The sequence below is a fragment of the Sus scrofa genome, chromosome 2 (genome assembly GCF_054392235.1).
Source record: "Sus scrofa isolate SSC_HxYL_T2T_F1_AM1 chromosome 2, Sscrofa_HxYL_maternal_Yorkshire_Landrace_v2.0, whole genome shotgun sequence".
NCBI classification, from domain to species: domain Eukaryota; kingdom Metazoa; phylum Chordata; class Mammalia; order Artiodactyla; family Suidae; genus Sus; species Sus scrofa.
This window is the reverse complement of record NC_139384.1, coordinates 10,070,131-10,083,798: the sequence shown is the minus strand read 5'-3', so window position 1 is coordinate 10,083,798 and position 13,668 is coordinate 10,070,131. Positions and strand designations below refer to the sequence as shown.

The following is a 13,668-nucleotide window of genomic DNA, read 5'->3' as shown; positions in this document are numbered from 1 at the left end:
AGGGGAAATTGTTAGATCTGACATGATGTCTTCAGACCTAGTAAATCCTCAAGGACTGACATAGCTTGGAACCACGGCAAGTTTGCCGCAAGGGCTTCCTCCGCTGACACAGGGAACTCCCAAAGCTCCCGATGACCCCTCACCTGATTGAATTCCTCGTCAGCGTATATATCAATTAAATCCACTCCTTCTGACATGGTTCCGGAAGAAAGATCTCGAGCCCGGAGAACGCACAAGGTAAGAAAGATGCCACTGCGGTATCCAGAAAGAAGCAAGAGTTAGAAGGCATGAGGGTCCCGGGTGGGGAGGAGGGCATTGGTTGCCAACCTCCTGTCTCCAGAGACGCAGCATCCCGGCAGCCCAAGCTCGGCCCCACCCGCTCCGCTCCGCCCCGCCCCCGGCCTCGCGCCGCCCCTCGCTCTCCCAGGCCGCTGGGGCTCGCGGGGCTCGCTGCCCATCACCCTCGGGCCCGACCAGAGTCGCGGCGCGGCTGCCCGTAGAGCGATGAGAAAGTCCAGGCCTCTGTTCTTAGGGGCCCTCGGATGGCGCTGCGAAGAACGACCGCGGCGAAGCCCGCAGCCTCAGCCCGCCGCACCTGCCTAGGCCCCAAGCGGCCCCGGCTAGAGTCCCTGCGGGTACCAGCGCTCCAGCCACCTTGGCTCCACACCCAGGCCTAGTTTCTCGCCCCGGGGTAGGCCCGCCCCGCTCCCTCCCCACAGACCCGGCCCGACGCCCTCGGCCCCCTCCCTCAAAGGCCCGCGCCTCCCGCCGCCCGCCAACTCCCGCTGCCCCAAACTCAACCGACCCCCTCCCCGCCTCGGCGCCGTCCCCGAGCCCTCTTCCGGCCCAGCCGGCCCCCGGCCGCGCGCCCCCGTTACCGGGAATATGGCGGCGGCGGCGGCGAGTCCGGACTAGGCCCGAAGCGCGCGAACCGCTCTCGGTCCCAGGTCCCGCCCCCCCCGCCGCCGGCGTCACACGCACAGCCACTTCCGCCATGCGCGAGGACGCATCTTCCGGCTCAGACGGCGTCGCTGTGCCCGGAAGTTCCCGGAAGTGGACGGTCCGCAAGCTTCCGATGCGGGACGGGGGAAATGGCGGTGGCCACCGTATTCCCGGCTCTTTCGCGGGTGAGGAGAGTGGAGGTTCTAGGGTCCTGAGCAGGACACAGTGGGAACTGTGTCTCGTCTTCCTCCGCAATCATGGAGTCCGCGAGAAGCATAGAACTGCTCATTAACCCAGGGCAAGGGCAGACCCAAGGAGAGGTCGATATTGCAACGTAGGAGATTCAGGTCGCATCCATCCTTGCCTGAGCCCACTGTGTGCAGGTCTCGTGATATCGTTGACCGATCAGTCTTCGTGGAAGACCTAATTTAGATTTCACCTATTTCCCCACAGCCTTTGGGCACCCCTTCTCCCTGTTCTTAATTCTGTGTGTTCTTTTTCGGTCTTTTCCAGTATCTCTCATGGTTTGACGTAGCTTCATACGCTCTTTCTTTTTGGCTATAGGCTGTAAACTTCTCTCTTAGTACTGCGTTTGCTGAGTCTCATAATTTTTTGATGTTGTGTTTTTGTTTTTCTCCGTATATCTTCGAACTCCTTTTTGATTTCTCCTTTAATCTAGTGGTTGTTCTAGAATGACCGTGTTGTTTAATTTCACATATTTGAATTCTCCAGTTTTTACCTTCTGCTGTTGATTTCTAGTTTCATTCTGTTGTGGTTAGAAAAGATCTTTTATGATTTTAGTCTTTCTTGTTTCATAACCTGTTTCATAACCTAATATGCTGTCTATCTTGGAGGGTGTTCTCATTGTATTTGAGAAGAATGTGCATTCTGCTGCTGTTGGATGGAATGTTTTGTATATGTATATTTGGTCCATTTGGCTTACAGTATTCACATCCTCTTTTTCCTTACTGATTTTTCTGTCTGGATGGTCTATCCATTACTGAAAGTGGTTTTTGAACTTTCCAATTATTATTGTGTTGCTGTTTATTTCTCCCTTCAGTTCTGTCCATATTTGCTTCATACATGAGGGTGCTTTCATGTTGGTAGCATGTGTATTTATAATTTTTATATTCTCAGGGTGAATTGACCCTTTTATCATTATATTATGTGCTTTAACTCTTGTGACAGTTTTCGACTTGAAGTCTGTTTTGTCTTTTATAAGCAGGGCCATCTCTGCTTTCTTTTGGTTACCATTTGCATGGAATATATTTCAAACTTTCACTTTCAGCCTACATGTTCCCTTACACCTAAAATGAGTTTCTTGTGGAGCTCCCATCCTGGCTCAGCAGTAACGAACGCAGCTAGTATCCATGAGGACTTAGGTTCAGTCCCTGGCCTTGCTCAGTGGGTTAAGGATCCAGCATTACCATGAGCTGTGGAGTAGGTCTCAGTCATGGCTTGGATCTGGTGGTGTTGTGGCTTTGTATGTGTAGGCTGGCAGCTGCAGCTCCGATTTGACCCCTAGACTGGGAACTTCCATATGCCTTGGGTGCAGCCCTAAAAAGCAAAAAAATATAATAAATTAATTAAAAATAAATAAACATAAAAGTCTCTGTCTTTTAACTTAAAAACCAGAATTAAAAGTGACTTAGCCACCATCGTTACCATGTCCCGGTACCCTGTGTTTGTCATGTACATACCTTACCAGTGAATTTTATGCTTTCATATGCTTTTTCTTTTTTGGCCTTTTTTTTTTTTTTTTTTTTTGCCTTTTCTAGGGCCGCTCACGTGGCATATGGAGATTCCCAGGCTAGGGGTCTAATTGGAGCCGTAGCTGCCAGGCCTACGCCAGAGCCACAGCAACTCGGGATCCGAGCCGTGTCTGCAACCTACACCACAGCTCACAGCAACGCCGGATCCTCAACCCACTGAGCAAGGCCAGGGATCGAACCTGCAACCTCGTGGTTCCTAGACAGATTCGTTACCCACTGCGCCACGACGGGAACTCCTCATATGCTTTTGTGTTACTAACATCCTTTGGATCTTTTGGGCTTCTTCAATTTGGATGTCCATTTTTTCCCCCCGGTTGGGGAAGTTTGGTGCCATTATTCCTTTAAATAAGATTTCTGTCCCTTTCTTTCTCCTTTCTTCTTCTGGGACTCCCATAATGTTTATATTGGTCTGCTTGGCGATGTCCCGTAAGTCCCTTAGGCATACTTCACTGTTTTTCTCTCTTTTTTCTTTTTCTTCCTCTGTGTAATTTCAAATGTCCTGTCTTTGAGTTCACTGATTTAGCTTGATCCAGGCTGCTCTTTAATCCCTGTTGTGAATTTTTCAATTTGGTTATTCTTTAGTTCCAGAATTTGGGGGTTTTTTGTTTTTTGTTTTCCTGTCTTTTTTAGGGCTGCATCTGAGGCATATGGAGGCGATTCCCAGGCTCGGGGTCGAATTGGAGCTATAGCCACTGACCTGCACCACAGCCACAGCAAAGCAGGATCTAAGCCCCATCTGTGACCTACACCACAGCTCACAACAACGCTGGATATTTAACCCACTGAACGAGGCTAGGGATCGAATCCACGTCCGCATGGATACTAGTCAGATTTGTTTCTGCTGAGCCATAATGGGAAACTCCCAAAATTTGTTTTTTTAAAATATTTGTCTGTTGATACTCTTATTTTGTTCTGTATTGTTTTCCTCAGCTCATTGAACATTTTGATGACTGTTATTTTGGGCTCTTTGTCAGCTAATTCATAAACCTCTGTTTCCAAGGTTGGTTTCTGGAAATTTATTTTATTGTTTTGATGAGGCCTTCCTTGTTTTGCTGTTTTTTTCATGTCCTTTGCAACTTTGTGCTTAGACCCATGAATTTGAAAAAACAATTACCTTTCCTAGTCCCTTGGACCAGATTTGTACAAGGAAAGACCTTTGCCAGTCAGTCCGGCTAGAGAATCTGGGGCTCTCTCAAACCGTATATGTGGAAATATCTTCTCTAGACTTGTGTGCATGTAAATTCCCAACTGGAGGAATTTGCTGGCTTTTTCAGGAGCTAATAATCTCTTGCTCCCTCTAGTGTCTGTTTTTGGTGCTGCAAGCCTTTGCAGCAGCCCCCAGTCTTCTAGTGTATCCCGTGTTTCAAGTTGGCCAAGACAGAAAGCAGTCCTTTGTGCTTCCCCTTGAAAAGCAGGCGCTTTGGATGCATGCTCCTCTCCTTTCTTTCCATTGGTCTCTCTGTCTCTGTACTGTGAGTCCTTAGGAGCAGCAGCAACCTGCCCAGCCATCTTTTTGTTGTTGTTGTCATTTCCCTCTTTTTTAGGATCGCACCCATGGCACATGGAAGTTCCCAGGCTAGGGGTTGAATCCGAGCTGCAGCTGCCGGCCGTGCCAGATCTAAGCTGTGTCTGTGACCTACACCACCGCTCATGGCAACCCCAGATCCTTAACCCACTGAGCAGGGCCAGGGATCGAACCCACATCCTCATGGATATTATTTAGGTTTGTTACTGCTGAGCCACAATGGGAACTCCAGTCTTTTTTTTTTTTTTTGCCCAGCTTTCTTTTATTTTCAGAGGCACCCCAGGTATCTAGAGCATGCTGGGTCCTGTCAGGACTCTTGAGACAGGCAAGACAGAAACCATTCTCTCAGGCAGCTCCCTAGAAAGCTAGAATGGCAGACACACATCCTAACTCTTCCCTCCCCAGGGAGAAGCCAGGAGTTGGGGCTTTTCTTCTGCTTGTTCTGTGCTGAGCCAGGGGTAGGGATGATAGTGAGTGTGTGCCAGTCCAGACCTTCACCTAGATCTCAGCAGCCCCCAGCCTGGCACCCTGTCACACTTGGATGCAAACAAGACAGAAGCTAGTCAAAGAGGCATCCCTGAGAGGCTACATGTTGGATGTATGTTCCAGTCTTTTCTTTCCCCTTCTCAGGGAGAAGCCAGGAGCTGAGGGTTTTCTCTGGTTACACTGGTCCGGGCCAGGGGAAGGACCATGGTGAATGAGTGCTGTGAATTTTCCTTCCGGCTGTAACACAGCTGATTTTTTTTTTTTTTTTTTGTCTTTTTGCTATTTCTTGGGCGGCATACGGAGGTTCCCAGGCTAGGGGTCCAATCGGAGCCGTAGCCACCAGCCTACGCCAGAGCCACAGCAGCGCGAGATCCGAGCCACGTCTGCAACCTACGCCACAGCTCACGGCAACGCTGGATCGTTAACCCACTGAGCAAGGGCAGGGACCGAACCCGCAACCTCATGGTTCCTAGTTGGATTCGTTAACCACTGCGCCATGACGGGAACTCCAATACAGCTGATTTTATGCTCACCCAAGGTTCAGGAGCCTCTTCACTGGCTTTTGGATTTCTCATAAAGGGAATCAGTCCGAGTATTGTTGGGGAGTTGGTGTCTCCATGGGAGAAGAACGTGGGGCTTCCTATTATTCCACCATCTCGCTGATGCCACCATCCTCTCATTGCATTTGATAGTTTTAGCTCTTCTCTAGATTGGGAGATTTGGGCGGATTAGGGACCATGACATCACTGTATGCTCAGATTTTAACTCAGGCAGGGGACTAGAATGCAAACCATGGTGTAAAAATTTTAAGGGAATGCAAAGGAATGAGAAAATATTTCTGCTGGTGAGTTTCTGTAAGGTCCTGCCTAAGAACATGTTGCAGTTAGGGTTGGGTTCCAGTGCTCACCGCAGTTGCTATTTGGGTGACCTTGGTAAGTCATTTAACCTCGATGAGCCTCGACTTCCTAAACTATAAAGTGGGGACTGTATCAGCACAACTTTTTTTTTTTTAATTGTGGTATAGTTGATTTACAATATTTTATAAATTTCAGGTGTACAATGTAGTGATTCACAATTTTTAAAGAGTATTCTCCACTTATTATAAATCAGCGTAACTTCTTAAGAACTAAAGGAGATCGGACACATTTTCACCTAGTAAGTGCTGAGTGAATGACAAAGGTGGTCGTCCCTGTCGTAAAGATGTCTGTGGCTTATTTGTTTCAGGGGCTTGCTCTGTCAAGGCGCCACCTTGTGTCTCCTTTGTTCAGCGTGACATCCTTCAGACGCTCCTACCGAGGTGACAGCCCAACAGATTCCCAAACGGACATGATTGAAATCCCTTTGCCTCCGTGGCAGGAGCGAACGGATGAATCCATAGAGACCAAAAGAGCCCGCCTGCTCTACGAGAGCAGAAAGAGGGGAATGCTGGAAAACTGCATCCTGCTTAGGTAGGGGAATAGGAGTCTGGTTGTCACTTCTCTTTGGCTGGAGACAGCCTTTTTTTTTTTTTTTTTTTTGTCTTCTGTCTTTTTTAGGGCCATGCCAGCGGCATATGGAGGTTCCCAGGCTAGGGGTAAAATCAGTTGGAGCTACAGCTGCCAACCTACACCAGAGCCACTGCAACACCAGATCCAAGCCGAGTCTGCGACCTACACCACAGCTCATGGCAGTGCCGGCTCCTTAACCATTGATCGAGGCCAGGGATTGAACCCGAAACCTCATGGTTCCTAGTCAGATTTGTTTCTGCTGTGCCATGATGGGAACTCCTGGCTGGAGACGGCCTTTTCAACTTCTTTCTCTTTCTTATTCCTAGCCTCTTTGCTAAGGAGCATCTGCACCAGATGACGGAGAAACAGCTGAATCTCTACGATCGCCTGATCAATGAACCCAGTAATGACTGGGATATTTATTACTGGGCTACAGGTACTGGGCATGATAAGCAGCACTAAGGTGAACTGTAGGATGACTTGGGCTGATTTGAGTCTGAAATTGTACCCTGGGCAATTTTTTTTTCTCTCTTACCACGTGATAGCCAACCCAAACACTTCAACTTTTTCCAAAGTGTACAAAATTTGTTTTGTTAGTTAAGGTTCTTTGTTTGCAAGCAATGGAAACCTACTCTGACTTAAGCCAAAAAGGGATTTAGTGGAACTGTGTAGAAACCTCACAGTATCTAAGGGAAGGTAGAAGAAAAATGAGGCCAGGCTGTGGCACAGCGAGTGAGGATCCAGATGTCTCTGTGGCCACTTGGGTGGCTGCTGAGGTGTGGGTTTGACCCCCGGCCTGGCTCAGTGGGTTAAGGATCCAACATTGCTGCAGCTGCGACTTGGATTTGATCCCTGACCTGGGAACTTTTAAATGCTTCGGGTGCAGCTGAAAAAGAAAATAAGCAAAAACTGGAGTTCCCGTTGTGGTGCATCGGAAATGAATCCGACTAGGAACCATGAGGTTGCGGGTTCGATCCCTGGCCTCGCTCAGTGGGTTAAGGATCCGGTGTCACCGTGAGCTGTGATGTAGGTCACAGACGAGGCTTGGATCTGGAATTGCTGTGGCTGTGGCATAGGCCGGCACCTATAGCTGTGATTAGACCCCTAGCCTGGAAACTTCCATATGCCGCAAGTGCAGCCCTGAAAAGACGAAAAGACAGAAAAAAAAAAAAAAAAGCAAAAACGAGGCCAGGAGTGGAGTGCAGTGAACTCTGTGAGTCTGCACAGCTCAGCGTCCTCAGGAGACTCTGGCACCGCATTTGTGAGGAGTGAATTCTCATTGTGTATAGTTAGGATCAGCTTTGGCTGTGAATTTAAAAAAAAATCCAAAAAAATACAAAACAATAATGACTTAAACAAGACAAAACCATGTTTCTCTTTCTCATAACAGAAGTCCAGAGCTAGGCCCTCCAGGGTACACAGAGTTGTTTCAGAGTCATGAGAGCCAGATTCCTCCTGGCTGTCTGCTCCTTCACCCTGCACATGGGCCGGCTTCCTCATGTCCCAGGATGGCTGCCAGGGCTCTGCCTGTCATATCCATGTTCCAGTCAGGAAGAAAGAGGAGCCCATTTTTTTTTTTGTGGATCCTTTCGAAGAAACCTTAAGGCCACCTCTTTTCTGCTGGCCGCAGTTTAGTCACATGGCTGCACGTAGCCATAAGAAATGGTGTAGTCTATTCCATGTGCCCAGCTAAACCAGGGTGGGGGGGGGTTCCTACTAACAAGGAAAAATGAGAGAATAGATATTAGGGAACATCTCATCCATTTCTGTCATGCTCTGCATCTCCTGTTTTTGTGTTTCCCCTCAAACCTTATATCATAAAGCCATTCCGTGGGTTCCAAGTGTGATGTGTGATGATACAGTACAGGGTCTAGAGGCTTACGTAACCATTAGAAAGCCCACAGAGTGGGAGTCCCCATTGCGGCTCAGCAGAAACGAACCTGACGAGTATCCATGAGGATGCGGATTCAATCCCTGGCCTCGCTCGTGGGTTAAGGATCCAGCATTACCATGAGCTGTGGTGTAGGTCACGGACGCAATTCAGATCTGGCATTGCTAGTGTTGCTGTGACCATGGTGTAGGTCTCAGCTTCAGCTCCGATTCGACCCCTAGCCTGGGAACCTCCATATGTCAAAGGTGCGGCCCGTAAAAAAAAAGCCCACAACGTATACAATATTTATTACCTGTTCCTTTTAGAAAACATTAGCCACTGACTTAACATAATGCATTTGCCATTCATCCGTGTTGTTGTCTCAGTAGTTCATTCTTTTGTGTTGAGTGGAATTGCCTTGTGTAGATGTGCCAATTGTTTATCTGCTGACTGGGTGAGGGACATTGGGATATTATGAATATGGCCACTGTAAATCTTTGCATACTGGTTTTTGTGAATGTCGATTTTGGTTTTTCTTGGGTAAATACCCAGGAGAAGTGTTACTGGGTCATATGGTGAAGTGTGTGTTTAGCTTTCTAACAATCTCTTTCTATAACGAGTCGGGTAGTATACATTTTAGGCTTTACAGACCATTCAGTTTCTGTCATAACTGTTCAACGCTGCCATTGTAGCATGCAAACAACCACAGACAATCGGAAAACAAGAGTGTGTCTGTGTTCCAATAAAATTTTACTAGTGGACGTTAAAATTTGGGATTTTTTTTTTTTTTTTTTTTTTTTTTCTGGCTGCACTTGTGGCATGTGCAAGTTCCCAGGCCAGGGATCAAACCCACACCACAGCAGTGATCCAAGCCACTGCAGTGACAGTGCTCATACTTAGTCCTCTGTGAATTTCATATAATGTTCATGTGTCATGAAATATTGTTTTGGCTTTTTTTTTTCCTCAAACAGTTAAAAATCATTCGTCGCTCACAGGCCATACCAAAACAAGCCATATGCCATAGTTTGCCGGCTCCTATGCTAAGTGAAAGAGACTCCAAGGCTACATACTGATGATTCTATTTATATGATACTATGGAAAAGGCAAAACTGTATGGGCAGAAAACAGATTAGTAATTGATTGCCTGGGACTGGGAGTGAAGGGAGGGGTAGATTATCGGGGTTTTACTTGTTTTTGTTTTCAGCCATTCTAAGACGTCAGTATCAGTCAGTATCAGCGTATCGCTGTAGTTCTAATGGATGCACAGCCCTAATGACTAAGGCTAACGAGGGGCTTTTCAGATCATTTGCCAGTCCTACCTCGTTGGCAGTGTGTCTCTTCAAATGTTCCTCCCACTTTTTTTTTTTTTAATTGAGTTTCTTTTCTTTTCCAGTCTAAGCGTTTGACGCTGTAAATTTCCCTCTAAGCACTGCTTTAGCTTTATGTTACAGGTCTGGGCATGTTATGTTTTCATTTTCATTCAATTCAGGATAACTTCTAATTTCCCTTGTGACTTCCTCTTTGACCCCTGAGTTACTTAGAAATATGTTTAACATTCAGGTATTTCCAGATTTTTTTTCTGTTGTTGATTCCATCGTGACCACAGAATGTATGTTACATAATTTCAAGTCTTCTCATTTTCGTGAAGCTTATATTATGATTATTATTTTCTTTTTAGGGCCGTACCCATGGCATATGGAGGTCATAGTTACTTTATTTCCCAGGCTAGGGGTCCAGTTGGACCTGCAGCTGCCAGCCTATGCCACAGCCACAGCAATGCCAGATTCAAGCCACGTGTGCAACCTACACCACAGCTCATGGTAACACCGGATCCTTAACCCATTGAGCAAGGCCAGGGATCAAACCCGAACCCTCATGGTTTCTAGTCAGATTTGTTTCTGCTGCGCCACGATGGGAACTCCACGACCATGTTAAATCTTTTTTTTTTTTTTTTTGTCTTTTTGTCTTTTGTCTTTTGTTGTTGTTGTTGCTATTTCTTGGGCCGCTCCCGCGGCATATGGAGGTTCCCAGGCTAGGAGTTGAATCAGAGCTGTAGCCACCGGCCTACGCCAGAGCCACAGCAACGCGGGATCCGAGCCGCATCTGCAACCTACGCCACAGCTCACAGCAACGCCAGATCGTTAACCCACCGAGCAAGGGCAGGGACCGAACCCCCAACCTCATGGTTCCTAGTCGGATTCGTTAACCACTGCGCCACGACAGGAACTCCCATGTTAAATCTTTTGATGAGCCTGTTGAGATCATTCTGCTTATAGGCTACTATATTTCTTTTGTTGTTGTTGTTGTTGCTATTTCTTGGGCCGCTCCCGCGGCATATGGAGGTTCCCAGGCTAGGGGTTGAATCAGAGCTGTAGCCACAGGCCTACGCCAGAGCCACGGCAACGCAGGATCCGAGCCGCGTCTGCAACCTACACCACAGCTCACGGCAACGCCGGATCGAGGCTACTATATTTCTATTTTTATTTTTAACATTTCCATTTGACTTTTACAATTTCCACCCCTCTGTTGGAGTTCCTTAGCGGTTTGTGTGTTTTTCCTGCTTTTTCCACTGGCACCTTTAGCATAGTAGTCATAGTTACTTTATTTCAATTCCCCATCGAATAGTTCTAATATCCAGGTCATCCCTGCGTCTGTTTCAGTTGATTGCTTTGTCCCTTCACAGTGTGGGGTTTTTTGTTGTTGTTGTTGTTGTTTTCACTTTTCTTTTGTGTTTGCGTATTTCATAATTTTATTAAATGCTAGGCATCAACTGAGATAAAGAGTGTTTATGCCCAGAAATGGGCATACTTCACCTGCCAGGCTCTTTAGAATGGGAATCGAGTCGGTCTGGTTAGGAGGTACGCTCACTTTGGATTTTGTTCCTGCTTCAGCTGCCCGCGGTTCACCCCCCGGCCTCTACCGTTTCCATGCGCTTAGGATGGGGACATTTCCAGAGGGTGTTCCTCAGTGGTTTGTTCTACCCTCAGCTTTCGGCCTCCTGGTATTTTTGTGCCTCAAAGGGAATCTCTGTACGTTCCTGCCCTCCCTCAGCAGTAGATGCATGTTGATTTCCACTTAGTGCTTTTGTTAGGTTGGGAGGGACCATCGGCAGGGGATTCCTTGTTATCCTGGTCCAGCTTCGGTCCCTGGGGCCGGGGATCTCCTGCGGGTCCCACAGAGGTAGAGGGTTTTTTCTTTCACGCTCTGCCAGCCCACATGGGTCCTCACATGTGCTCTGTATGAGTTAGGATTCACTGACCTGCTTCCAGTTGCTTTGGGCTTTTGTGCTGTAGAGACAGACCAGGCTGGGCTTTATGCTGTTTGGCCGAGAGCTGCCCCCCTCCTCCTGGCCTGCATCCCTGAGGGAGGCCCTCTCCAGCCTCCTGCTCTGGACCAGGCTCTGTTGGGCGTGTCCTCAGGGGGCTTGTTGAGAAGAACCTGCAAATTCCTTGTGTCTCTGGCTCCCAGAGGTTTATACTCTCGCACTAGCCTGTGTGAAGCTTTGGCAGTTGATGGGAGCTGAGTTCTTCTCACCCATCTGTAGGGTGCCCAGTGCCTCTTCCTCCTGTGCCCCGCGTCAAGTGAGCCTGTGTTCCTGTCCATTGTCTCCTTTGAGGGGCCTCTCTTGCTTTAGATTTTGTTCTCTTTGGGTGCCCTGTGACCTCAGCTCTCCGATGAATCCAAGAAAGTTCGGATCTTTCCAGTTTGGCTTTTTCTTGTTGGCGTGAGTGCAGTGTGCTTGATAACTCAACAGCCTGGGAGGAAGCCTCAGTCTCCATAATCCGGTTTTGATCCTCAACCCAAAACACCAATGCCAGGCTCTGCCGAGAGAGGGGAAGGCACAGAGAGAGGGGAAGGCACACTTTGCTGTGAGGAAGTCCCTCTCCTAGCGTCGCTTTTAGTCGCGCCAGGAGGCTCATTCCGGAGCACAGTACCTCCGCTTTCCCAGCGGGAAACTCTGCTTGTAATTTGAACCTTCAGTGAGTGTCTCAAGGGTGGAAAGAAAGGTTGGTCGCCCTTCCCTGCCCTGAGGCCGGCCTCCTCCGTCCTGTGCTCGTGGTGCCTTTGTTGCCTCTCCATCCAGATCCGGTTCTTCAGGTTCTTGTCAGTTGTCTGGGCCTCTAAGAACCTTCCAGTACATTCCCTCCTGCTCACCTTTGCTAAAGTTGCCAGTTGCCAACCCTGGCATCCAAGGACTGTTGCCTCAGGAAGTTTGTAGACTGGAAGGGAAAACCCAGTGCCCAGAAAACAACTGAAGCACCAAATGCAGAACAGAACAGTACGGCCAAGACTGGAGAGGCCGGGGGCAGCAAAATGGTTCATGCCAGACCAGATAGTAAACGTTGTGGTCCCGCAGCTCCTTGGTCTCTGTGGCAGCTCCTCAGCTCTGCCGTCGTAGCGCAGAAGCAGCCACGGACACGATGGGAGCAAGCGAGAGCAGCTGTTCCAGGTACAGGCTGCTGCAGGTTGCCAGCTCTCGGTCCAGGCCGCCTTGTGTGTGCAGAGGAAGAGCGGGCTGCTCTGGGTATCCACTGAGGTTCTTGGCCAAAGCCAGCGTTTTGAGTTTCAGGATCATCAGACCTGACAGATGACTGACCACCATGATTCTTGTTGCCCATCTGTCTCCTAACAGAAGCAAAACCAGCCCCAGAAATATTTGAAAACGAAGTCCTGGCCCTGCTGAGAGACTTTGCTAAGAACAAGAACAGAGAGCAGCGCCTGCGGGCCCCGGATCTCGAATACCTCTTTGAAAAGCCTCGTTGAGCTGCACCCGGCTGCTGCCTGCCTGGCCTCCGGCCACGGTCGCTCGCTCCTCGCGATGGATCCCGGCCTCGCTGTCCAGCTTTTCTCCTTAGACAGACGCTCAGCCCACCCAGACCGCTGGTCCTTCCACCCGGGACGGGCCCTCCTCACTCTGAGGACATGTAGGTGTCCAGGGTATCCCATTTTAAGACCTTTTGGCTCCATTCTAAGCCTCAGATGTGGTTGGTCCATGTTCCCGGTGCTCAGGCCCACTGTTTCTCTGGCTCCCGTCTCCGCGGCAGGCCTCTGCCACAGGAGGCCACGGTAGGGGAGCGACTGGGCCGCTCACTGCTTCAGCCAGAAGTGCGTTCGGTGGAAAGGAGCCACCAGCTGCACCTGCCGTGCTGGTGGAACGCTCCTTGGGTGGCCCAGGGCTTTGTTCCAGTGAAACTCCCCCTTCCAACCCGGTGTGGTGCTTGCTGCCACGGGAAGCTGATCCAGGCCCCCCTACCCCCACCCCCAGCGGAATCCTTCAAAGGCCCAACAGGCAGAATGAGGGCGGCCAGCAGGAATGGCGGGGCCATGCTGCTTCAGAAGCAACTTCCCCATCGGGTTTGCTCTAAAAGGTCCCCTTTGTAAACTGAACGATAATTGACTATTAAAGAAGAGTTTAAAAAAGGAAAATCACAGAGTTCACTGGTGACCTCGTGGTTAAGGATCAGGCATTGTCACTGCTGTGGCTCCGGTCACTGCTGTGTCATGAGCTCCATCCCTGGCCTGGGAACTTCACGCGTTGTGAGTGAGGCCAAAATAATGATAATAAATAAATGAAAATCACATCTC

The 13,668-nt window shown here is 48.9% G+C and overlaps 2 protein-coding genes across 21 annotated transcripts in view; one reads left to right on the top strand and one right to left on the bottom strand.

The window, feature by feature from the left end:
• CPSF7 (cleavage and polyadenylation specific factor 7) overlaps positions 1 to 939 on the bottom strand; it is a 25,196-nt gene extending 24,257 nt beyond the window's left edge. For 10 of the 17 annotated variants that reach the window (XR_014836927.1, XM_085010950.1, XM_085010954.1 and 7 more), the window contains exons 1-2: positions 879 to 939; positions 144 to 252 (exon numbers count right to left, since the gene is read on the bottom strand). Coding sequence is in view for 8 of the 17 variants with exons in the window: in XM_085010948.1 (XP_084867074.1) it covers positions 144 to 197 (54 nt within the window). In the remaining 9 variants the exon portion in view is untranslated. Of the gene's footprint in view, positions 1 to 143; positions 253 to 805 lie in introns of all 17 variants that reach the window. The other 7 variants (XM_085010951.1, XM_085010953.1, XM_021082932.2 and 4 more) reach the window with 1 other exon arrangement.
• SDHAF2 (succinate dehydrogenase complex assembly factor 2) lies at positions 421 to 13,668 on the top strand. Of its 4 annotated transcripts, XM_085010960.1 has the most exons (5): positions 1,056 to 2,168; positions 2,880 to 3,295; positions 5,029 to 6,173; positions 6,539 to 6,648; positions 12,716 to 13,668. In XM_085010960.1, exons 3-5 carry the CDS (start codon positions 5,896 to 5,898, stop codon positions 12,844 to 12,846), a joined length of 519 nt encoding a protein of 172 aa, XP_084867086.1. In that variant the 5' UTR covers positions 1,056 to 2,168; positions 2,880 to 3,295; positions 5,029 to 5,895; the 3' UTR covers positions 12,847 to 13,668. The 4 variants fall into 4 exon arrangements, with proteins under 4 accessions (XP_084867084.1, XP_084867086.1, XP_003122684.2 ...); XM_085010958.1 differs by lacking the exons at positions 1,056 to 2,168; positions 2,880 to 3,295 and adding an exon at positions 421 to 691 and having other exon boundaries at positions 5,950 to 6,173; XM_003122636.4 differs by lacking the exon at positions 2,880 to 3,295 and having other exon boundaries at positions 1,056 to 1,127; positions 5,950 to 6,173.

Excerpts from the sequence above, each read along its gene's own strand:
- SDHAF2 (XM_085010960.1), top strand. The coding sequence starts at position 5,896 with ATGACAAAGGTGGTCGTCCCTGTCGTAAAGATGTCTGTGGCTTATTTG. Across the intron at positions 6,174-6,538 it reads GAAAACTGCATCCTGCTTAG|CCTCTTTGCTAAGGAGCATC; the intron begins GTAGGGGAATAG and ends TCTTATTCCTAG. Across the intron at positions 6,649-12,715 it reads TATTTATTACTGGGCTACAG|AAGCAAAACCAGCCCCAGAA; the intron begins GTACTGGGCATG and ends GTCTCCTAACAG.